This window comes from Petaurus breviceps, unplaced genomic scaffold (assembly GCF_028583685.1).
Source record: "Petaurus breviceps papuanus isolate PSGF00001 unplaced genomic scaffold, PetGlider_PUasm1.0 90842, whole genome shotgun sequence".
Classification (NCBI taxonomy): domain Eukaryota; kingdom Metazoa; phylum Chordata; class Mammalia; order Diprotodontia; family Petauridae; genus Petaurus; species Petaurus breviceps.
This window is the reverse complement of record NW_027187358.1, coordinates 20439613-20464379: the sequence shown is the minus strand read 5'-3', so window position 1 is coordinate 20464379 and position 24767 is coordinate 20439613. Positions and strand designations below refer to the sequence as shown.

Below are 24767 nucleotides of genomic sequence, written 5' to 3'. Positions count from 1 at the left end.
CAATGAAAATCAGAATGAAAAAATAAAGGAGGTGCTAATGAGAGGATAAACCAAAGACAATCCACTTTGGGAATAAATCAAATTAACACTAAAAGATGCATGGTAGCCACTGATTTTTAAAAAATGGAAAAGCTACTCTGAGAAAGCAAGTTTTAAAAATCCCAAAATGTAAACTAAATCTCAAAAAGCAAAATACAAAAACACCCCATCCCAAACAAGAGTTATCTTAGCTTCGAATAAAAAGGCAAAAGGAAACGAAATAGCAAAATGATTTGTTGGAGACTTGGGATACTCATCTCTGTATTTAACAAGTCTCAGCAGTCTTAAATGGATGCTCCCCTTTGTTAAGGGCTTATGGATCTGTCCTTTCAAATATTTCTAGTAACCCGAAGACAAATATGTACTTGTCATTTGTAAAATGAATCTTTGCACTAGAGAGATAGGTATTAAATGACATGTCATACCACGATCAAAATGTCTGTTTTGGATATTATACTCAATAGGTGTTTGTCAACTTTTAAAATTCATGGTTGAAGGCAGATGGCTCTTCTATGTTCATTCTCTGGTTCTTCAATAAGCCAATGCCAAAAACAGTGTCTTATATATTACTTATTTTGATGACCTGTGATTTTATCAGTATGGCTATTCCCTTTAGCAATGATGATTGCAACCCACTCATGCTTCAACGGACAAATGGCCATGGGTAATATTTATCAGTTAATGGCCATCTTTATGGCAACAAGCTTCTCTAAACTTAACAACATTGGTTCTTGGTCAACAAATATCATTCATTGCCAACTCTATATGTGGAAATCATTGACTTTTGGCAGAACTCTCTCTCTATATACATATGCCCTATTGGCAAAATTGCTGAAAAATCAAGATTGATTTTGTAACAGGAGACTTTGAATGTAGCAGATATTCAATAAACATTTGGTAAACTGATTGAAATGAAACCAACCAAACTGAAACTAAATTTCCAGGGCATTATCCTGAAATTTTCACTCAGCTAAACCTTACACCAATGCTCACATTTATACCTTATGAGTATCCAGTAAGATATGCCATAACTAACTTGAGAATATATAAAATCTAGAACAATGGGAAATTAAACAACACTTCACCCTATTGGGGATAGGTCTTTATAATTATTATTATTAAATAATTAATAACATGGCCTCTAAAGTCTGTTGAGAGAGACCTTGGCAAAAAGGACATCATGACCCTGAAGCCAGGACCAAGTTCTTTAAAACATCCTTCACCTATCTATGAGGCTAACTTCCTTTGACTAGGAATTCTGCCCAGATATGCATAATGTTCTAAAGACCTATACCACATAAACAGTAATGGGTACAGGGCTATTGTTTGGAGAGAAAGGTAAGAAGTGTATAAATCATCATTTCTTCCAAGGAGATAATCCCAAACATCTGTAATAACCTACTCTTAAGATCATTTATTTTACTGAAGATAGATCTAGAAAACAGACCAGCAGCTAAACTTGGAAGGCTTTCTGAAAAATGTCTCTTTGGATTACTTATGGAATACCAATGGTATGGCCAAAACTCCAGTTATACATACCACAACCTACATACATACTTGAATCTTTTCATTCCCCACTTTATTCACTTCTTATGGGAGATCATTTGCAAACTACATGTCCTTTCATTGTTTCTTTATGTTTTCTCTCATTCACACGAATGCAAATAGAGAAAGCAGTGGTTCAAGGGTAAGGTAAGGATATACAATTATATTACACAATCCACGGATGAGTCTCTAGTTTTCCCAGAAGCAAACTCTAATTGGCTTTTATAGACTATTTATAAATGCAGGAAGTCTTACTTTCATTTCATCCATCCAATCCATAATGTAAAGCATTTCCTGGAATATCTTCTGAAGTCCCAAGTTCATCTCCAGACGCTGCCTTCGCGCCCTCAGCAGCTCCAGAAGGTACTCCCATAAGCGGATGACATTGTCCTTCCTTGCCGTGATGCGCTTGATGTCATGGTAATTCTCGGCTTCTAGCTCTTTGGCCACAGCTACCACAGCTTGGACACGTTCCTCATAGGCAGCAATGTCTGTCTCAATAGCCTCATGTTTTTTAGTGGCAGCTTCCACAGCTGGAAGGTCAAATCCAAAGTTGTCCTACAAAAGAACATGAGAGTTTTGGGAAAAGAAGCTCATTTCCTAGGGTCCCTCCCCATATGATTCCAGCCATGTCCTGGAATTCATGTAACCTTTTCCCCAAATTACCCCTTCTCCATCTTGCCTTTGTATAAGGAAAGGACAAATCACAAATGCCACTAATTTGTCAAGGTTTTGGAAACATTAATCTATACATCTAAGGCCAGTAATGATTTATGCTGAGCAAGTCTAAAAGTCAGGTAGGTTTCTGCCAGGCTTGAATAACATTCTACAAAGCCTTCCCTGACCTTGCTTATTATTTATCTCTACCTTCAAATCTTCTTATTTAATTCAAAGGTGCCCCTATGCTATTTATTTTATTTTTGCATTGATAACAGGTGTCCACTGAATATAAACTCCTTAAGGGCAGGATTTTATTTTTCTGTTTATGTCCCCAGCATCTGCATTGCTTAATAAAGGGTTGCTGAATTTATTGAATTTGCTTCTCTACAAGCAGTTACCCTGGACAAGGGTAAGCTGGTTTAAGAGCCTGTGGAAAAGAGGGATCTTTTTTTTGTACTTAATTTACAAATGTTGAGTTGTATACACATGCCCTGTAACTCTAAACAAAGAATGTCTGTGCTGCTTCCAAACAAATGAAAATTTAGATCAAATGGAAAAGAAACTGAATTAAGTGAGGTAAACATCCTCTAAGATGACCTCATGGGGCTAGTCTGCTCCTGGCATCCATGAAAATAAGGCCTATGCTGATGAATTCTGATCCTTCATCAGACAGGATAAAATGAGATAACATTTGTAAAGTGCTGAGCACAGAGTTTGGTACATGGTAGGTGTTTAATAAATGCTTGTTCCCTACTCTCCACTCTCCCCGCCTTCCCTCGGTCTAAGCATAGACTGCTGGCTTATTTGTATAAAGCATATAAAAGTGTGCATTTCCTGATGCACACAAACAGGACTCGAGCCCCCACCTGAGACACCAGACGCTGATTCTCACTCAGCCATGTCTCCCTCATAGCTGCCTTGCGATCGAATCTACGAGCAAGTTGTTCCAGTTTCTCCTGTCTTATGAGCTCATTCCGCAGCGCCAGTTCTCTTTCATGTTCGGCTTTTTCCAGTCGTTCCCAGGCCTAAGGATTTGGAAGAAAGAAAACCACCACAACAACACTTTCCTGAAATGGTCTAATGAAGCAAACCTCCTTGGCTTACAGCCAACACAGATTAGAGATTAGAGAATACAGAGCTAGATGTGACCTTGAGATCCCTTGGTCTAACCCCCTTATGCCATGGGAGAGGAAACTGAGATTTTTATGTTTCCAGTAAAATCCTAGAAATGGGGAACTCCCCACCCCCAAACTTGACAACAATTTGTGCTGTTGTGTTGACTCTCTGCAAACCCCCGCTTCCTCAGTTTCACTGGAAGCTAAATGCTTATATGGTAGTAATAATAAAATAGACCATGTAGGTTTCAAAATATTAGAACTAAACTGAGACCTTTAAAAATTTTCATTCAAAAAAGAAATAAAAATACCATACTGGGAAGCTATAGTCATATAGAAACCACAAACTATTCTTCTCATCCTTGCCCATGCCCCCAAACAAAAGTTTTAAAAACTGCCCAAAATATAGAGTTGCTGATTTCTCTCATTTAAAAAAAGGCAGAGGGGCGGCTAGGTGGCACAGTGAATAGAGCACCAGTCCTGCAGTCAGGAGGACCTGAGTTCAAATCCAGCCTCATACACTTAACACACACACACACACACACACACACACACACACACACAAAACTAGCCGTGTGACCTTGGGCAAGTTATTTAACCCCAACTGCCCTCCAAAAAAAAAAAAAAAAGGTAAAAAAATTAAATTTAAAAAATTCAAAAAGGCAGTATGGCACTGTAGACAGAGAGCTACACTCAAGAACCAGGAAGATGTATGCTCAAACTCTAGCCTCTGATAAATACTGGCTGTGTGTCCCTAGGCAAGTCATTTCCCCGTCTCAGTGTTCTAAGCAACTCACTAACACTACGTTAAAAAGATTTCTATCTGTGCTGGTTGAGGAAGTCACCTCACAAGGGGTTTCTTGTACTAATGGTTAAAAAAATTTCTGAAGAGACTTCTCATATCTATGCTTTTCTTTCATAAGTCTGGTTGGCCATATTAAAAATGTTCCCATAAAATAGGCCTCTTAATAAAAATAATAGAATTCCACTCAAAAAGAATGCTTATCTCTAACCACCTATATTTCTAGATTCTTCAAATTACAATAGGAAATATCATCCAATGTGAAATAATCTAACTATAGACACAACAGTGCACAAGCGAAGGAAGTTGCGTAATTAATTCACTGTTTGTTCTGACAGAAGGCAGGCTAGAGATTTTAAAAAACAGCTGCTTGGGAAATACCAGATAAATGAAGTAATAAGTATTGAAAAGTCGCCTTCTAGATCCTTAGAGACACTCAAGTCATTTGCCCAAGATTTATCACAATCCACAGAAGAATTAATTGATCTAACTGCTCAAGGAGTATAAATTAGGTAATCTAAAGGTAGAGAGACATGGTAAATTGAAACACAAACTTTTATTAAATGGCCACCTCAGTGTATCACCTTCAAATAAAAGCATATGCTAATATCCCCATAATACCTGCCAGATGTATAATCCAGGACAAATGTACAACATTACTACTTAGACTTGGAATAGATGAGGAAAAGTGGTGGGTATAATTTTACCTTGTTAATATCTGAGATGAGCTTCCCCTCCCGAGGCATATATACTTTTTGATTATTGGCCCTCATTTTACTTTGGATGGTGAAAAGCAGCACTTCCAAATTTCCTTTCTCTGTGAACCTAATAAGCACAAAAGAGATACAACCAGAAGTATTTTTTTATCATATTTATCATACTCCTTTCACATCATTTCCCATGAAAGAACTATTTGAAAAAGTCATTAGGGTAGGAAGAGAATGAAAGAGGGGAGGGGAGGATAGGACAGGCCGCAGGAGGCCAGCTGTTGGGCTTTGTATGGACTAGATCACCAGTGCCAGGGGCCTTGCACACAGTAGTTTTGTTAAATGGCTGGTGGACTGGATTTCTTCAAAATGGCAGAGAAAATCCACTCAGAATTGTATCATTTTCATATTATTTCAAGCAAGGTTTTAAGACAATTCTTAGAAAACAGGCTTACTTCACAGAAAAAAATGGCTGAATACTTTTAATCAAGATGAATTTCAAATGACTGGCTAGTCTATTTTCAGGGGCTTTCAGAATCAGAAATGGGCTGTGATCCAGCTAGAAAATTCAAAATTAAGTTGGTGTTTTTGTTGTTTGTTTTGTTGTTTGTGTGAGAGAGAGAGAGGGGAGGGAAAAAGAAGGGGGAGGAGAAGAGGGAAGGAGGGAAAGGGAGAGGGCACCAAGTGGTTTTAGGAACATAGCAATCTAGAGATTTTATCAGTCAAGCATATCATTACACCATAGGGTTTCCATGTACCAATAGCATGCTTCAATTAGAAAAGATGGTGAAATTGTAACTCGAATCGGACTGACTTCAGTACTGAACGACAGCAATTAGTATTAACTCTATAACCCCTATAATAGCAGAGATATAGTATCCATCCCAGGCTCCTGGAGCCTCATACCCCAAAAGAAGATCGCATGTCTTAAATGCTTCCAAATCTCCATGAAAAGCTGTCAAAGAAAATATAACAATAAAGCCCCCAAACAGGGTTCTGAGGCCCTGCTGAGGCTCTTTCATTCTCCTAAACCTCCAGGTATAAGACTTGTGCACACTAGAGAAGAGCTGGTCATAGCATACCCCAAAGACAGAAAGCTGAAGCCCAGGAATGACTATGGTAAGACGAGATACTGAGCATAGTTTCTTCTATCACCTGAGGAAGCTGTTGGGTTCCAGAATTACTCTTGCTAAACATAAATGCTTTGTCCTTCCTGAGGGTCCTATAACTTACTAAGACCTTTTTAGCTATTGTGAAGGCTAAGAAAGGTTCACAATAACTTTGTGTGATATATAATCAGGTGAGAAGGGATGAGATAGGTGGTAAAAGGCAGTTAAAGTAGAAATGAGGCCCCAGGAAGGGACATAGAAAGACAATAGAAAAATGGGGAAAAATCAGTCTCAAAGTCTTCTTTCTTCCCTCCATATATGCAGAAAGTAGTAAAAACATTTCAATAGCCTGGACCTCAGAAACACAAGCATTCCTCTTTATGTCTTACTTGGGTGGTTTCTCTACAGTGCGGTAAGTGTTGAATGCCTGTAGCTGCTGTTGGACTCCAACAAGGGAGTTGGCAAATTTTCGATTGTTTAAGATGATGATGGTTTGTTCAATCCACTCCAAGAGGTCTGAGGCTAGTGATTCATATTTCTCAATCATTTTCTCTGTTTCAATGGCATTGTCAAGCACCTAACAAACAAGAACCAAGAAAAATGAGAAATGAGATAATCTTTATGTGATCAGGACATTAAATATAGATCCATATATATACCCTATGCTACAAGCCTAGCCTTTCTGGCATTATGGGCTAAAAGGGTTATAGCTATCATATATGAGCAATGGACTCAATTTATTCTTTGACATCTGGAATCATAGGCTAGGGCCTTAAGATGCTACAGGGTGCTTCTTAATTTCTAACCCCAAACACGTAGGTCAGATAAAAAAAGGGTACTTGTCTTGTTCTGTGCTCTGTGGCTTCTCATGTACCTTCTAAGCTTTAAGAAGTTTACAAGTGTGAATAATTCTGAAAGTTTGCAATGTGCTTTACTTGCTATGTGAGCCTGATGACACCCCAATGAGGGAGGTGATATTATAACCCCCATTTTATGGATGGGGAGGCAAGGAGAGGTTAAATGCCTTGTCTAGAATCACACAAGTGTTTGAGGCAGGATTCAAACTCAGGTCTTTCCGCCTCCAAGTCCTGTGCTCATAATGATGTCATTTGGTCCTCTTTAGAGAGAGGAGATAAGGGCAGCTGGTTGGAACAGTGAATAGAGCACCAGCCCTGGAGTCAGGAGGACCTGAGTTCAAATCCAGCCTCAGACATTTAACACAAAAAATAGTCGTGTGACCTTGGGCAAGTCCAATTGCCCTACCTATCCTACTCCAAAAATAAGCAAAAAATAAAAAAAATTAGAAAGAGGCAAATTATGGTCAAATTAGAAAGTAAAACACAATTGGAATCAGAAGATAGCACTTTCTGAGTAGGGAAATAAAAAGTCAGAAAAAGAATAATATTCTGGGGGCGGCTAGGTGGTACAGTGAATAGAGCACTGGCCCTAGAGTCAGGAGGACCTGAGTTCAAATTTGGCCTCAGATGCTTGACACACTTACTAGCCGTGTGACTTTGGGCAAGTCACTTAACCCCAATTACCCTCCAAAAAGAAAAAACCAAAAGAATAATATTCTGTTAAGTTGGATGGCTCTAACTATTGTTAAGCCCCTTGATTACATGGCTGTCTTTCATGAACCTTAAATCAATTCCTAAATGTGCTATATCTCCTTTGGTAGGAATAGGGGAGTAATTCATGCCTATGATGCTCCCCATTTATGTCCCCAAAGACCTATAGCATCAATGCTTTCCTTTATCCTTCCTTGCTGTTTTTCATAAAACCTTTTATTAGCACAACTGGCTGGGAAGAACAACATGTACTCAGTCTAGTAATGGATATAATTTCACTGCAACTTGTAAAATCTTAATGAACTCACCTTCCCAATGCGTTTTCCTTCAACAGCTAAGGCCTTCATCTTTGAAAAGTAGTGGTAATATGTCACCACGTATGTGATAATGGATTTCTCATCAGGATGATCAACACTGATATCTGTGACCAAGAGAGGACTGATTTCAGTACGTTTCTTATGCTTCTAGTCACCCCAAAACCAAGCGAGTGAATTTGAGTTTATTCAACAGCTCAGTCAAGTATGTTCAAAGGCATCATTCCAGGCTACTATTAATTAAGAATAATAAATGTATAATACCTTTTCAGTCAGTCATACACACTTTAAATGTCCAAGATACATTTATTTGTCATTGAGAATACACACATACAAATGACATAGGGTCTTATCCCATAGAGGGGTCTATAATCTAGTTGGAAAGACAAAATGTAATTTAAAAAAAAAAACTAGCCAAGAATTAAAGAAAGTATATAAGCCAAATGTGAAATTACACAACATAGAAGAAGTCAGACCTAAATGCTGGTGGAATTCATAGAAAGGGAAAGACTTTTTGTGAACTGTGTCTTACAAGTGAGGCAAGTAATTTAAGCAAGTTTTTGTTGTCCTTACCATAACCTAACAAAAACAAGGGGGATTTTACAGGCTTAAAGCCATGAAAGGACATATGGTAAAGACCGAAGTTAGTGGATTCAAAGGGGAAAAGATGAAACAATACAGGAAACAAAAACAAATGCCTCCTAAAGCAAAATATGAGAGAGATATGAAGTTAAGTGGAGACTTGAACCGTGTCTTCACGATGCTCAAAGGTCAACATGCAGGAAAGGGATCCAGTACAATTAGATGAAGAAAAATAATATGAGAATAGAGGAAAAAGGAGAAAATAGGTGGTAGTGAAGAAGGGGGTAGGTCGGGAAAGGCTTTTTTTTAGAAATTTATGTCCACACACATTTGTATTGGTAAAATCCAGTGCTTAGCACAATGCCTAGTGCATAATAGGTGCTTAATAAATGTTTACTTAACTGGATCTATACCTAATTTTCTTCCTCACAACAACACTGTGATGCAGATGGAAGAAGTAATTTCCTCATTTTGCAGAAAACTAAGTCACACAGGGATTAAGAGATTTGCTCATGGACCACATTAGTCAGAACTGGATCCCAAACTTATTGACTCCCACTCTGATGTGTTCCCCATTAGATCATGTTACCATTGATGGGTCTTACAGATAAGAAGAGAGGATAACTTTGGGAGGGTCAGAAAAACACCAATTTTGAAAATGGAATTTGGCTAAATCTGAGTGACATTTACACACTGCCTGCTATGTTTAAGGCACTCTGCTAGGTACTGGGATACAAAGAAAAAAAAAAAATTCTAAATAATCCCTTGTGTTTGTCCTGTGTTTTCGAAGAGGACCATGGCATCAGGGAAATGATGACATGACTTACAGTTGACTTTGATTTGAGTGAGGGAGGGCTGGGCAAGGTTACCAGACTCACCAGAGCCATCTGGATCCAGTGACCAGATATTCATCAGAATGACTGACGATGACTCAGGATGCAATGGGAGACTCTGGGCCTTTTAAGGTATCAGAGTGAGGTAAAAGCCCATTCAATGAATAGGCGTCTTGTAAGGGAGGAAGGGAGGAAGGGAGGAAGGGAGGAAGGGAGGGAGGGAGGGAGGGAGGGAGGGAGGAAGGAAGGAAGGAAGGAAGGAAGGAAGGAAGGAAGGAAGGAAGGAAGGAAGGAAGGAAGGAAGGAAGGAAGGAAGAAAGAAAATAACCCCTATGCTCAAGGAGTTTACACAGTTTCAATACAGGTGAAGAATGGGCTTTATAACCTATGATAATACCCTGCTGGTGTCTTCAAAGGCAGCAACTTATCTGTAAAGACTGCTTTGACTTTTGAGTTTTAAAGCTAAAGTAGATCTTTGATTTCACAGGCAAAGCAAATTCACTCTATTAATGCTAGTGGATACCTTTTCTGCAAAGCATAGTCTCTAGAATTGCCTAGAGCAGTGAGATTTTAAGTGACTTACCCAAGGTTACAAAGCAACAAGGTCTTTTGGGGGCTGAGGCCAGTCTGTATTATGCCACACTGCTCTCCATTACAGCATCAGAGCAGCAGCTCCAAAATTATTCCTGTAAGTTGGCTTTTTATTTCATTCACAAACTTGTTGTATGACCCTGACAATGTAACTTCAATATGATAATGTATACCTTACAGAACTACAGGATCATCTATCCCAGTGGTGGCAAGCTCAAATAGAAATAGGAGCCACTAACCTGTACTTAAGGATCCCTGTAGGCTTCATTTTGACTTAGTTTTAAAATGTGACATTATCTACATTTTGTTGCATTTTTAATTAAACTGTAAAATATCTCCCAATTGTATTTAAACCTGGTTTAAGTTGCACTCAGGAGTGCTGTGGGTCATACGTCTGATACCTCTGATTTGACCCCATATTCTCATTTTACAGATGGGGAAGCAGAGGCCCAGAGTATGGCAAGTAATGAGTTGACCTGGAAGAAACAAACCTAGAATCCAGGTTTCCAGACTCTCAGCCCCATCTTCTATTCATAATATGTTGCTCCTACTCCTCATGCAAGGAGCTATAGCAAAGATTAATTATTTAAATATAAATTAAAGATAAAATACTTTGGCATTATGATAGAAAAAAATTAATACCAAAGTGCAAATAGTTAAAAATAGGAAGCAATTTTCTCTTGTTCCAAGGGGGTTAAGAAATTTACTACCACCCATGGAATTTTAGTTTGTATTTATGTTGGAGAATTGTTTAATGGGTTAGTTCAGAGATAATTTTATCTCAGTTTCCTGTACTGAATATATCAGGGAATTTGATGTATTGGAAAATAGCAAGAAACTTGCTTGGCAGTCTCATGACCTCTACCTGCCCTCGGGTAGCTAAACTTCCTGTTCTAAAGTTTTAAGAACTTCAAACTTTTTTTCCCTTCTCTTTTTTCTGTCCCTCTCTCCTCCCCCACCCTTCAATCCTACTTTCATCTCCAGCTGTACGTCGCACACTTAGGAAGTTCTAATACCACAAACAAATCATCTATTCTAATGTGGTTTTTAATTTGGAAAAAAGTTCTTATTACAGGCTGTACTAAAATGAAGCCTGATGTTAGCAGGAAATACAACATAGGAGAACACACTACAGGGGTCAGTTCAGATCTCCCTTCCCTGGCATAAATTTGCAAAATAAACATTCTACAGCTCTAAGGGCCACAAAGCAGAGATCTTTCTTTGAGGTCAGTTCTAGAATACTATTACTCAGAAAACATGTTCCCCTTCCCTCAGTTTGGGTTATAGTAGACACTGGACATTATATATTATCATGAGAAATACCAGGAGCATATATTGGGCCTAATGAAGAAAAGAGTCCTAAGGACAAAAGATGGGCAATAGAAGGAAGAGCAGGTCATTGTAGGGAGGAGACATTAAAGTTGTAAATGTTATCCTTTCTTCCATAAGATTTGATTCAACAAACATTTATTAAGCAACTGCTATGTGTGAAAAGGGCTAAGCTAGATGTTGGAGAAACAAAGACATAAACAAAACTGTCTGATCTCAAAGGGTTTATGGAACATAGAGCATGTGCACCAGTAAATAATGCAAAATACATACAAAAAACAGAGTGCTGATAACTGGGTGTAACAGAAATGCAAATTTAAAGATCTTCCCTGCCCCTAGGCCCTTTGATAGGCTTAAGAGACTCTGAGAACCTTCCTTGATTTGAAAATATACTTTGCCCCCTAACAGGCTGAATGTGGTCACATGGAGCCTGTGGCAGGAGGCTTGGTTTTCAGGAATGCCCACACCTTGATGCTGTATGATTGGGCAGTGGGTGGAGAGGGTGATTACATTCTCTGACCCAGGAGAAGGCTATATAATCCCTGATGTGAGGCTTTGCTTTGGGGCTCAATTTGAGAAGTGTTGTGTGATTTGACCAGATGAGACTCTGGGCAGCCGTTCAGAGCCCCCCTGCTTTGAAAACCCAGATGTTGATGCTTCCCTCTCTGGTAACTGTGATTTGGTATGGATGTAATGGTTGGACAGTTTGGAAGCCTGTCTGCTTGATCTGTTTCTCTGTCTTGTAACTTCTGTCTGTATACTCTGAAGTTCAGGGTGCTAACCTTTTTCCCCTGAACTAGGTAAACAATATATGTTTGAGTAAGTAAGCTTGTTAACCCATTTTGAGTTGCTTTCCTTTAGAAAAGCAGATCTAAGAACCTGTGTTGGCAGCCACCCTACGAATGCTGGGGTGCTTGCTGCTACACTGGGGGAAGGGGAGGAATTAAGAAAGGTCTCACGCAGGAGGCGGCAGCTGACCTGAGTCAGGCATTTTACAAAGTGGAGAGAAGGGAATGAATTCTAGATCAGAATTTTAAAACTGGAAGACACCTTAGAGATTATTTTAGTCCAACTTCCAACACCCATTCCTATTTTGCCAATGAGCATACTGAGATCTGGAGATGATGAATGACCTGTGTCTAAGGTCACAACTAGGAAGTGTCAGAGCCAGGTCTGACTCCAAAATCAATCCTCTTTCCACTATGCCACAATTCTTAACACTTGTCACTGTAATGTGCATATATGCCAACATTAAAGCAGTTGGTATATCCATCAGCAAAAAATGCCTCTTAACTTAGTGCGTTTACTAAAGCAGTATGAATTGGGGAGGACCACCACCCAAAGCTTTAGGAGCCAGCTGAGGTCTAGGGTAGCAGTGATTCACTGACAACTTGATATTTCATACTCTTATTACCTCAAGTTGACCCACAGCAATAATACTTACTGGAATCTTTTTCTTTCCACTTATTCCACTATTTATTCTCCTTACCTCCAGTCTATCTCATTGCTCCTTCCTACCTTCTTGATCTATTTTACACACACAACCAATAAGTCTTCCTAAATCACCACTCACACCATTAGTTTATTTGTAAATCTTCAAAAAGTCTATCAAATAAAGGTCAAAGTTCTAAAGTTGACTTTCAAGGCCTTCCTACAGTCTGGTACCAACTTATTTTTCCAACATTCTCTCCCATTTTGCCTTATTCATGACACTCCAACTAAAGTGAATTTTCTTTTTCTTTTTCTTTTTTTTTTGGAGAGGGGAGAGCAGGGCAATTGGGGTTAAGTAACTTGCCCAAGGTCACAGGTCTAGTAAGTGTTAAGTGTCTGAAGCTGGATCTGAACTCAGATCTTCCTGACTCCAGGGCCGGCGCTTTATTCACTGCACCACCTAGCTGCCCCTAAAGTAAATTTTCTTAAACAACTTCTACTTCCCTATATGTGCCCCTTTGTACAAATTATTCCAAATACATGGAATCTACTAAATTCCTGCCTAAATTTTCATCTGTGATAATCCTACCTCCTCTACCCCCTTCAACAACCAGCTCAAATGCTACCTTTTCCCAGGAAGTCTTTTGAGTGACATCTATTTGGAAGTCACTCCTTTAGATTCCATGACACTTCATTCCTTCTCTTCAGCATTTCATCTATTCAGTAGGTATAGAACTGCATACTATTTGTATTAGAATGGTCTGTGCATATGTCTCTACTCTCTTACTAGGCCAATATATAACTGCTTGAAGGGAGGGACTGTCATTTTTTATCTTTATATGATGCCTGGTACCAAATGGTATTTGACACAGCAGAATAGACTCCAGTAAGTATTTGATGAATGACAGAATCCTTACCCTCTGGATCCAGGAGCTTGGTGAGACCCAGATGCTGTTCTGCCAGGTTAAAAGCATTCTGAAGATTGTAGTGTGCATTGGATTTCTTCAGTTTGTCAAAATCAATCAGGTCAGGCCTGGGTAGACAAAGAAAAAGGCCCCATTAAAAAAAAAAATGCAATTTACAGTCTGAAAACAGATTGGTCAGAAGCATAAAGCAGAGTCAAGGAAAAACTAAATAAGCCACCACTGTGCCCCCCCCCCCCCCGATGTTGTTGTGCTAAAATTCTCCAGGCCATTTTGAAATTGAGGGAAATACTAAAAAACTATGAACTCATCCAACAATATCAGTCTGTGGTCTTGAGTACAAATTTCCAAATGTATTCATGCAAAGACTAGCACTTGGTACTCTCTAAGCTAAAAGGAAGAGGATGGGTACTGTATTCCCACATGGGATATGAGAATTTCCTCTACAGTTAAACTATAAATCCAATGGATTTGAAAGTCAAAAATCACGCCACTCTGCCACAAAGGGATGACAACATTACACATAAAACCTTCAATATATTTTCTAAGGACTTACCGGTGTTTGTGTATAAGTGCATTGAAAGCCATGCCATCTCGCCAGCTAGTGGTAAAGTTGTGAATGTTGACATTGGGGTACCTGCAAAAGCCAATCCAAAAGAAAGGGAAAAGAATAGCTAAACAAAAGGTGCTTCTTACATAACAGAATTGTTTTTGTTTTATTTTGTTTTGGTTTTTTTAGGATGGGCGATAAATCCTTTATTTCAGTAGTGTCTTAGGCTATTCAAATACCTTCTCAAAAAGATCTTTTGAGTCCCAGATAGATAAAGGGTCAAGGGCAGTTTTCTTTCTTTTTTTTTTTTTATTTAAATGCTTTATTAACTGCTGATTTACATCATTCGTTTCCGCCAGATTTTGAGTTACAAATTTTCTCCCCGTTTTACAGAATTGTTTTAAATGCAGTAAAAACCATTCTATGAATGTAAAAAAAAATTCAAATCAGAGCCAATATTTCAAGGATCTCTTGGAACTGCAATTCAAACAAGGCAGAAAGCTCTCTGGGCTACCTGGCTTGTTCAGTCTGTAATTCAATCTAACACTGAGTTAAATGGCTATGTTTGAACTTTTAATCCTACCTTTATTTTTTAAAAATCTAATCGTTCCTTTAAATCATACTTTCCTGATACACTGAACCCCACTTAGGCTGGGATCTAGGATTTTACTTCGGAAGGAGGGAATAAATGAAGGGAGGAGGGTGGAATTCCAAACTGACATACACAGAACAGGAAAAAATGAGAGTGCCATCCACATCCAACTAGTTGCTAAGTCCTGTGAATATTATCCATCTAATATACTTCCCACATCCATAATCTTCTCCATTCCTACTCTAACTACTTAAATTCATTCAGATCAGCATTTTTTTCTTGCCTGAATTATTACTATGCTCTCTAACTATCCATTCTATCATTAAGCTTGTTCTCTTTCAAAATTTCTCCTTCATACTCTCCCACACAAATAATCTTCTCAATGAATTACTCTAATCTCTTCACTCCTCACTCCTCAACATTTCAGGGGTCCCATTTTACCTACAAAAAGAATCTAGGTCCTGATTAGTAGGAATAATGGATCTTTCTGAAGCAAATTTACACTGCCTATTTCCATTAGGGTGGAATCAATAACCAAATGAATACTTTATGAGATTCATTATTCCTACTAATTGGGACCTTGCTATAAATTATAACCCCCTAACTCTGACATTCAATCCTTCTAGGGTTTGGCTCCAATCCACTTTCAAAGTCTTATCTCTTACTATTCCTCTTTTTCTATGTTTTAGCCAAAAAGACCTCCTCAGCACCCCCCCCATCCTCCATCCCCCATTTTTATTCTTCCCTCTTGAATCTATTTGATTTTAAGATCCTTGAGGAAAGGGACTGATTGTCATTTGCTTCTTTTTATCCTCAGTGCTAAGCATAGAGCTGGTACATAGTAGGTACTCAATAAATGTTTACTGATTGATTTATCTAAATGTCTGGAAAGGATTACCCTAGTCTCTAGCTATTAAAGGCCCTCCTTTTCTTCAAGACTGAGTTCAGGTGCTAATTTCTTCCAGGAAGCCTTCTTTCCTCCATGCTAGCTAGCTAAAAGTGATGCTCTCCTGGGTTCATTTCCCATTCCTCTGCACCAAATGCTATTTTCTATACTGTGTTCCTCCCAATTAGATCAGAAGTTCCTTGAGAGCAGTCTCCCAAAACTATCTTTGTAACCACAAGCATCTTCACACAGTGGTTCCACATAAGAGATACTTAACAAATATTTGTTTAATTAAGTGTAGCCCAGAGTCTGCAGGGTTACTGGTCTCCATTGTATCCCAGTGAAGATGTTTGGACAGTGAGGTCACTGAGACCCAAATGCTCACATTTCCTTTTAATACAAAGTAGCCAAGTTTCCCTTGTCATTGTTGGCACATTGTTTTTTCATCCTGAAGGCTGGATTAATGCTGATTTTTTTGATGGTTAAACAAACCTCTGTAGAGAACCTACCTCCATGAAATCCTTTCATACATTGGAAACTTTTCTGTAATCTAGCCAAGAGTTTATTCAATACTAATTATTTATAATGACTGTAATTCTATATTTATACTTGATTATAGGTTTGTCACCCTTATTGGATTATAAACTCCTTACTGGTCTAAAGCACCAGAGGTAGTCAATAAATACCTGTGTGCTAATTGGCTAAATTAAAGCCATGTCTATATTTACAACTCATTATTACTGGTCCTAAAAACATCTGGAGAGAATAAACCCCATTAAAAAAGGTTTATCACCAATGATAGCTTACCAATTTTAATGAACAGAGACAGAATATATAGTTTTCTGACCTAAAATTTAAGCATGCTGTATTCCTTCAATTAATGAAAGCTGATTATGACATCAGTTGGGTTACAGGCTAACAACTGCTTCTTTCTTTCTCTCTGCTCCTCTTCATGGTGGAAGTCAGTTGAGAAGACACACACTGGTATGCTACAAATGATTTGAAAAAAAACTCCAAGCCTGGAAAGAGACATTTCCCCAGAATCTCTCCATTCACACTCACCCAGCTGTTTTCATCTGGCACCACAACAGCAACGCATCTTTGGCAGATTTTTTCTCTTTGTTGTCTTCAGTTTCCACACTGATATCTTGAATCTAAGAATCACAAAGAATATTAGTGGGATTAATGGGTCACTGATGAAATGCATGAGTCAGTAAGAACAAATGTATTTCTTGGAAATGTACACAACTAATACTCAGAGCACAGCAGGAGATGGATGGGTTGTCTAAATTGAAGCACAAAACTGCTTTCTTTAGGAGCAGGCTTCTGAAGTTAGGAAAGCAGACCGGAATTTTACTTTATAATTCATTAGTAGACAGAGCCAAAGACAGGGATTTAGATGAACACAAGTTTTCCTCCATTCCCAGGATGTACCATTTTCTCCCCAAGATGATACATTCATCTTGATTCTTCTGTGGGAGACACCAGTCACAGGGACTATGTCACTATGAGAACTGGTGAGTTAATGTGCATAGAAGGAAACAACCCATACCCCCCCCCCCTCCTCACAACAGGTCTTACAGACTCTGGAGAAACGGGAAGCTCAGCTTTTTATAATAAAGTGACACTTTTCATGAGAATACAATTCTTACAGAAAAGCTACCAACTAGACAGAATACCATATGTATTATTTAATAAATATGTTCTATTGCTTTGCACTCCCCCATCATCCACCAGCTGACTTTCTACCTACCTACCCTTTAAAAAGTCCAACCCAAATGACACCTCCTAACTTCTTCCACATCAGTAATGATTTGTTCTTCTAGGAGTTCACACATGTACTTTGTTTGCGGCCCTCATTTAAAGTGGTAGGTATATATCAGAAGTCTTCTATCATAGGAATATTGTGAGAATGTCAATGCTTCCAGCCCAGTGCCTGTATTCATAATCCTAGGAAGCAGCTCCTATGGAGTTAAAACTTGGGACCTATTCCTGCGGGGCTATGCACATAGCTACTGAAGATGCAGAAGATAAAGCTCTTTTCTCCAGGAACAAAATCTCTGGCACTGTCAAACGGTTCAACATCAGATACGGCTATGTTTTTATCAGTGAGCATGACATTAAAGAAGAGGCATCACCATCTGCTTTGCTGCCCCTAAGCATCATGGGGCCTGTCCATATGTCTTTCAGCTGAAACCTATATGTTGTCTTCCTCATCGGATTCTGAGCTCCTCAAAAGCAGGGGCTGTCTTACTTTTTCTATCTGCATCCCCAAAGCTTCGTACAGTCTTTTGCATATAATAAGAGCTTAAGAAATGCTTTGTTCATTCCTGTTGGCCTAGAAACTCTGTGAAGGCAGAAGGTTTATCTTGCCTAGTGCCTGGCACAGTGTTCCGGACAGAGTGGGCACTTGAACATTAACTATAAAAGGACCAACAAATCACTAAGTGTTGAGCCATCTTCTCATTTCTTAAGCAATCAAGAGACACCAAGAGGTAACAGAAAGACTATTTACTTGGCAGTCAGGAGACCTGTAATAAATAACAATTACATTTGTATATAGCACTTTAAGGTTTGTAAAGTGCTTTACATGTATTAACTCAGTTTGATTTCTGAAACAATCCTATGATGCAGGTGCTATCATTCTCATTTTGCAGATGAGTAAACTGAGGCTAATGGAGGGCAAGTGATTTGTTCATGGTCACATAGCTTAGAAAGTGTCTTAAACAGAATTACAATACACGTCTTCCTGATTCCAAGTCAACTACTCTAACCACTGCCTGCAGGTATAACTATGAACACATTACTACGTCTCTGAATCTCAGATCTCCTCAGGTTGCTGAAGAACATGCTAAGGTCACTTCCAACCATAAAATTTTATGATTCTTAGTCATCCAAGTAGCCCTGGTTTCTGTCATCCCCCATCTCCTACGCAGTCCCAACTTCATTAAAGCCATCACTAAACATTTCTGAGGATTCTTTATATGAAAATGGGGGGGGGGGTAGATGCCACATGGGCCCAAATAACATATTTGACAGGCAAAAAATTACACAGGTCTATTAAAAAAAAAAAAACCTAAAACATTAGCTGTGGGCCACACTCAGATTTTAGATAAACCAGATTTTCTTGGGGAAAGTACAGCCTAATTACAAACCAATAAGGCAAGATCACTGGGGTTTAATTTTAAAAGTGTAAATGGTTAGAACCTAGCTAAGATGAAAGATCATTTCCTTCCCACATCGCCCTTCTTGAGATAAGAATTAACAAATGTCATTTTAATGGTGTTGTGAAGATGCCAGTCTGAGCTTGCAAAATCATCACCCCAAATATAGAAAGTTGGGGCAGCTAGGTGGCACAGTGAGTAAAGTGCCAGCCCTGGAGTCAGGAGGACCGGAGTTTGGTTCTGGACTCAGACATTTAACACCCACACACAAAAACTAGCCGTGTAAGCTTGGGCAAGTTACTTAACCCCAACTGCCCTCCAAAGGCCAAAAAAAAAAAAAAATACAAAGTGAATTAAGAAAGAATGATTTGCACTAAAAAGTTTGGTTCAGAATAACCATGAATGGCAATCTGAAATTGCATGCAAGACCACCTGTTGGCTTTTAAAAATCTTTGTGAAGAAAGATTTATCTGTTTTTCATGACTCATACCCTCATTTGGAAATAAAGTTTGCTCATCCAAAATAAAAGACATCTGCTATTTTATTGATCCAGCAAACTCAAGGATGCTAGTGCTAATTTTTCATCCTTTTCCTTGGGTTAGTACCTTCCTTTAAGTCAAATCAAAGAAAATTGTAGGAGGCACCACAAAGTTAGAGATAAGACATTATTTAGACATTAAGTTTATTAGAGATAAAGAGATTATTAGACAAAATATAACAGAAAAAAGAGAGGAGTTGGGACAAACACTGGGACTTTACTAAATACCCTAATATGCCCAGGATCTCATCAATGGAGATCATAACCCATCTATGCCTGTCCATGCTATGTGATTCTCCCATGAAAAGGACTGAATATAATCTACAAATTTTAACCAAACTGAATTATGCTTGCTGAGAAAATCATTCTACTTCAATGAAGACCATTTAGAACTACCCTGCTGAGATGGTCTAAATTGCAAATTGTCTTCAACTTTTGAGTAGGCTAAAACTAAAAAAAAAAAAAAAATAAAAACAATAACAACAACAAAAAAAACTCTGTCCCAAGGATGTACAGGTTTCCTAAGTTGCTCTGGACAGACACTTTGTGAACATGGCATTCATTTTCTCCTCTGAAAAGGATCTATAGAGAAAGTAATTGCCAGACTCACACCACTCACCTTCTCAGGTAACTCTCTCCCACCTGTCATGTTCAGTGAAGCTTGTGGGCTGCAAAGTGAACCTCACTAATCATCCTAGTAATGTTCACTAAACAGGTCACATTGGACACAAAGGAATGGCGTACAGCAAAGCAGGGAAAAGAAGAGGACCTGAGAGACAACTGTCACCTGGCAAGAAGACAGAGCCCAAAAGCACAAGACAAAAAGGGAGTATAAAGAAACGTCCAAGGAAAAGGAGGACAACACGAGAAATTCAGGGGAGACGCTTCAGAGAACCAAACAAGGAAAGAGGGGAAGCATGGAAAGAAACAAAGAAAAAGGGAATGCCACTCAGCTCGAAATCTCTGGATACTTTAATAATGCATTAGTACTATAATAATGAAATCACTAACAATATCATGCCTTAATAAACACTTCTTACCAAATTCAATAACCCTTAACCTTTCCATTGTAAGGAAGGTGACAAGCATTTATTAAGCACTTACTATATACCAGGCACTTTACATATATTATCGTTTGATCCTTAGAACAACCCTGGGAGTTAAGTACTACTGTGTTTCCCCAATAATAAGCCCTTCCCTTACTGTGTAAGATTCCTCTAAAATAAGCCCTATTGAGATTGCTACTGTAGTGAAGGTGATCCCCTGCGCTACACGCTACATTACGGTACCCTCTGTATGCACCGCCCCCCCATGAAACGCTCGCCGTGCTCCGAGCTGCATCCAATCAGAGCTGCAGCAGTGAGCGCATCATCCTGTTCTTCCCCAGTGATTTGCTTATTGAATAAAGGTACATTTTTTTGTTCACATTTACCTGTTTATTAAAATTGCTGTCAATGTTCATTAAAATAAGCCCTCCCCTGAAAATAAGCCTTCTGGTGTTTTTCTGTCCAAAAAAAATAATAAGACAGCGTCTTATTATCGGGGAAACACGGTATTATTAGCCTCATTTTTCGGCTGAGGAAACTGAGATGGACAGAAATGGTGTGACTCACCCAGCAAATCCACATATGAAAAATGAACAAACAACCTCAACCCAAAAGAATACAAGACACCGGTAAAGTAGGTAGTATAGCTGTATGGTAATGAGACTGGCTTGTGCAAATAGCCCCATTGCTTAACCATCAAAAGAACTAATTAAGTAACTTCTTCATTGGAAGCTGAGGTAATTGAGAAGGTTAACATGAAGAATAAATCTTCCAAGTGACAAAGGCTGGATCTTATTCTCTCTCCACCCCATACACAGTCATGTTTTAAAAGGTCTCGATGGGTACCTAAATATGTTTATTTTTGTTTCTCTTTCTCTTCCCTCACGGACCAAAGGGAAGATATTTTATGTTTCTTTTTCCTATGGGATGCAAAGGGAGGGCTAGTGTCTCCTTGATGATTGCCCTTTCTTTTCTCTACAGTCTCCAAAGAGATTGTTGTTGGGGAATTTCCCATTAAGTCTGGGAAGTACCAAGATGATAAGCCCCTAGAGGTCAGGGCCAATGTCGAGGTCAGCAGTTCATTACGTAATTTAAGAAGGCTACCAGAGAAGGCTGAGTCATGTTGAATATCAACAACCCAGTTACTTTTCTCAATGAAATGAGAGACTGAGGGAAAGGTGGCAGGTATTCACTTCACAAACAGCTTCTGTCCAGAGAAACTATAACCAGAGTGTCTCATGCCCAGAACTTCTGTTGGCCTGAGGCACCCTCTGCCAGTGACTAAGGCAGCATGGCATGGTGTAATGACCTCAAGAGTTAGAATCAGAAAACTTTAAACTGTAGTGTGTTATTTAACCTCTCTTGTTCTCAGGTTCTTTGTATGTGAAAGGAAGAGGTAGGGCTAGATGACCTCTAACAGCTTTACAGCACTGAGAATGAATCTGAGCAGCTTAAATGCCGTGGGCTCCTGCCAAATCAGTGCAATCTCTACCAAGCATAGGCAGTGACCCTAAGGGCTTGTATTTTATTACTGATTATAGCCTCAACCCACGGGGAGATGAGGAAGGAGAAAGTTAAAGCTCATGTTCTTTCTCTCTTTCAAAAATAATTAAACCGTCTGGCTACAAATCTTTGGGCTTTCTGCACAATCTTATCAGAAGGGCAAGACATCATCAGCATAGCTACCAGCCACATAGCACAGATATCTAAAAGCTGTGTCCTAGGAGTGACAGGTTGAGTTGGTAAGTTGTAGGATAGGAACTTTTGGCAGGGCAGAAAACTGTCAAGGAACTAACAAAAGATTCTACAGCCATTGTGTCCCCACATTGTCCAACCATTGTGTCACCAAAGGACTGCTTGTGCTCTATGAGGCTGCCACTGCCCCAGGAAATAATATTATCATATTCTAACAACCCTGAAATTTTGAAACTAACTTCACAAATGAAATGAATATTCTGACAGTGTTGAAAAGGACTTTGCAATAAATAATCAACATGCATAAATGTCCTAATGTCGTGTTCTTACCTGGAACCGCAAAATGATGGTCCAGATGAGACCAAGAGTCAGTCTGTGATTTCCATCCACAATGTCATGGGATCCCATGTTTTCAAGATGTACTCTTTGCTCTTTCAGGAACTGAAGGGCTTTATCCACATTCTCCAGACAATGGATGCGCATTCTTCCCTTTGTTGGTTTGGGCTATATCCACACAAGAATAGAGAATAAAAAAATGTCATCTACAGGGTCAGAGAAGGGTTTGGTGATCTTACAATACAAGCAATTTTTATGCTGGCACTAAACATGAATATGTTTAAAATACCAATTAATTGGGTCTAGGATTCAGGGGTGGAGAACCTGTGGCCTCCAGGCTACCTGTGGTCCTTTGGGCCATACTTGAGGACCTAGAGGGCCACATATGGCCTAGAGGCTGAACCCCACTCCTGATAGGCAGTAACAGGGTATCCCAAAAGTCTTAGTGCACTTTGAAGCTTTAATGGCTGAAAAGTACATTAAGACTTTTGAAATACTCTATATTTAAAATTAACAGGGACTTAATCAGGTTATTGGGCAATCTTATTTAATTGCTTTGGGGGGGGATACTTTACAGGGCAATGGGCAGGTGCAGTTTGTTGGGAAGTGCTTTGCATCCAAACAAAATGTATCAATCTGTCTTCAAATTAGAAAAAAGAATAAAAATATCCACAACCTTGTAAAATAAAAAATAATAGTAATTAAGTCTTAGTGTGCAGTAATAGATCACTTTAGTGATTTAAAAAAAAAAACTGTAGTTATATAAATTAATCTTCTGCACCTTGGGGTTGGGGGTAAAAAAAAGTGCAAGTTTTTCTCAAATACTTCCCTTCCTGTAATCTCCCCAAATTTTTTTTCAGAGATGATTAATACCTTTAAATATTTTTTGAAAAGTTATAAACTTTAAAGGAGATTGCTGATCTACTGAATTGACATTTTCTAAAGTTTGTCTAAAATGGGAAGGTGTGTAGGGAAGAAAACTTTCAAGATTTCAAGGGGAAAGGAGAAAGTTCATCTTAACTATTAATTATCTACATCTCTCCTCCCTCTTCCCTCAAAGTTTTATCATCTAATGGGCCAGAGGCAGCTCTCAGAAGAATTTGTTTCAATGAGTGTATCTCCTAACAATAGGAGAAACATGGGGAGAACTGTATTAACTGATAAAGAACAAACCAGTAGGTCCAAGGAAGCAATATACACATATGAAAACAATATTAAAATACTGAAAAACTCAGATTTCTTCATCTGTAAAATGAGCCGGAGAAGGAAATGGCAAACTATGCCAATGTCTTTGCCAAGAAAACCCCAAACGGGGTCACAAAGAGTCAACATAACTGAAACCACTGAACAGCAACAATAAAACTCAGATTAATTGCAATAATCAATCTTGGTTTCAAAGAACGGATGAAAAGAAGCAAATCTCACGCCTACTGGTAGAGGGAGGCCACCACAGGTATGAAAGGTGGTCTACATTAGCCAATCAGTCAATAAACATTCATTTTAAGGGCTTACTTAATGCTAGGTACTATACTACACTTGGGAAATATAAACATAAGCAAGAACACAGACAGGCCCTACTCTCAAGAAGCTCATATTCTAACAGAAGAGACAACATAAAAATAACTATGAACATAGAATGGAAGATCTCTCTCTCTGTATATGTGTGTATACATATATGTGTATGTATATACACACAGTATAAAGGGAAGGTAATCTCAGAGGGAGAACCTGGGAGAGGGACAAGTTAGAAAGGCCTCCGGAAGGTGGGATTTGATCCAGATCTTGAACAAAGCCAGGTAAGTCAGGAGGAGGCAGAAGAAAGGAAGTAAGGAGCATTGGCACGAGGAAGTCATAGTACACTCCAGAGAGTGGAGAGGGAGTGTCCTGCTGGGTATAGCTGGACCACAGAACACAGGACAGATAGGAAAGGACTAGGTTGCAAAGAACTTTAAATGTTAAGCAGGGTATATGTAGACCTATGCTGTTGCTCTATTGGTTGGGTTTTGCTTAACTCTGTCTTTGTTACAAGAGAGGATTTAATGGGGGATATTGGGCAAATGACTAATATAAAAAACCAAAAACCATTACTATAACTAATTTCTATGCCTGGCTTTAAAGGCCTTCTACAGTTGGGGTGTACATAATTTATTCAGCCTCATTTCGATAGTTTACACACTTTCTTACACACACACACACACACACACACACTTACTTTTCTCTAGCCACACAGGCCTCATTGTACCACAAACATGCCATGGTCATTCCTACCTCTGGGATTTCATTCCTTTTATTCTCTTCCCCCACCTCCTAGAATGCTCTCTGCCTACTCAAAAACCAAACAAACATTTAAAACCTAGCTCCAATCCCACATCCTCCATTAGCTTCCCTTGATCACTCTGTCCCTCTGTCTGC

The 24767-nt window shown here is 38.9% G+C and overlaps 1 protein-coding gene across 5 annotated transcripts in view; it reads right to left on the bottom strand.

Annotated features, from left to right (window-relative positions):
- Positions 1 to 24767, bottom strand: part of SPTBN1 (spectrin beta, non-erythrocytic 1) — a 316708-nt gene that overhangs the window by 58648 nt on the left and 233293 nt on the right. For all 5 annotated transcript variants that reach the window (XM_069071716.1, XM_069071713.1, XM_069071715.1 and 2 more), the window contains 9 exons: positions 22350 to 22523; positions 16639 to 16730; positions 14105 to 14185; positions 13543 to 13658; positions 7854 to 7966; positions 6367 to 6554; positions 4869 to 4986; positions 3111 to 3269; positions 1840 to 2142 (listed from right to left, as the gene is read on the bottom strand). In XM_069071716.1, the coding sequence (XP_068927817.1) occupies positions 1840 to 2142; positions 3111 to 3269; positions 4869 to 4986; positions 6367 to 6554; positions 7854 to 7966; positions 13543 to 13658; positions 14105 to 14185; positions 16639 to 16730; positions 22350 to 22523 (1344 nt within the window). The remainder of the gene's footprint in view (positions 1 to 1839; positions 2143 to 3110; positions 3270 to 4868; positions 4987 to 6366; positions 6555 to 7853; positions 7967 to 13542; positions 13659 to 14104; positions 14186 to 16638; positions 16731 to 22349; positions 22524 to 24767) is intronic.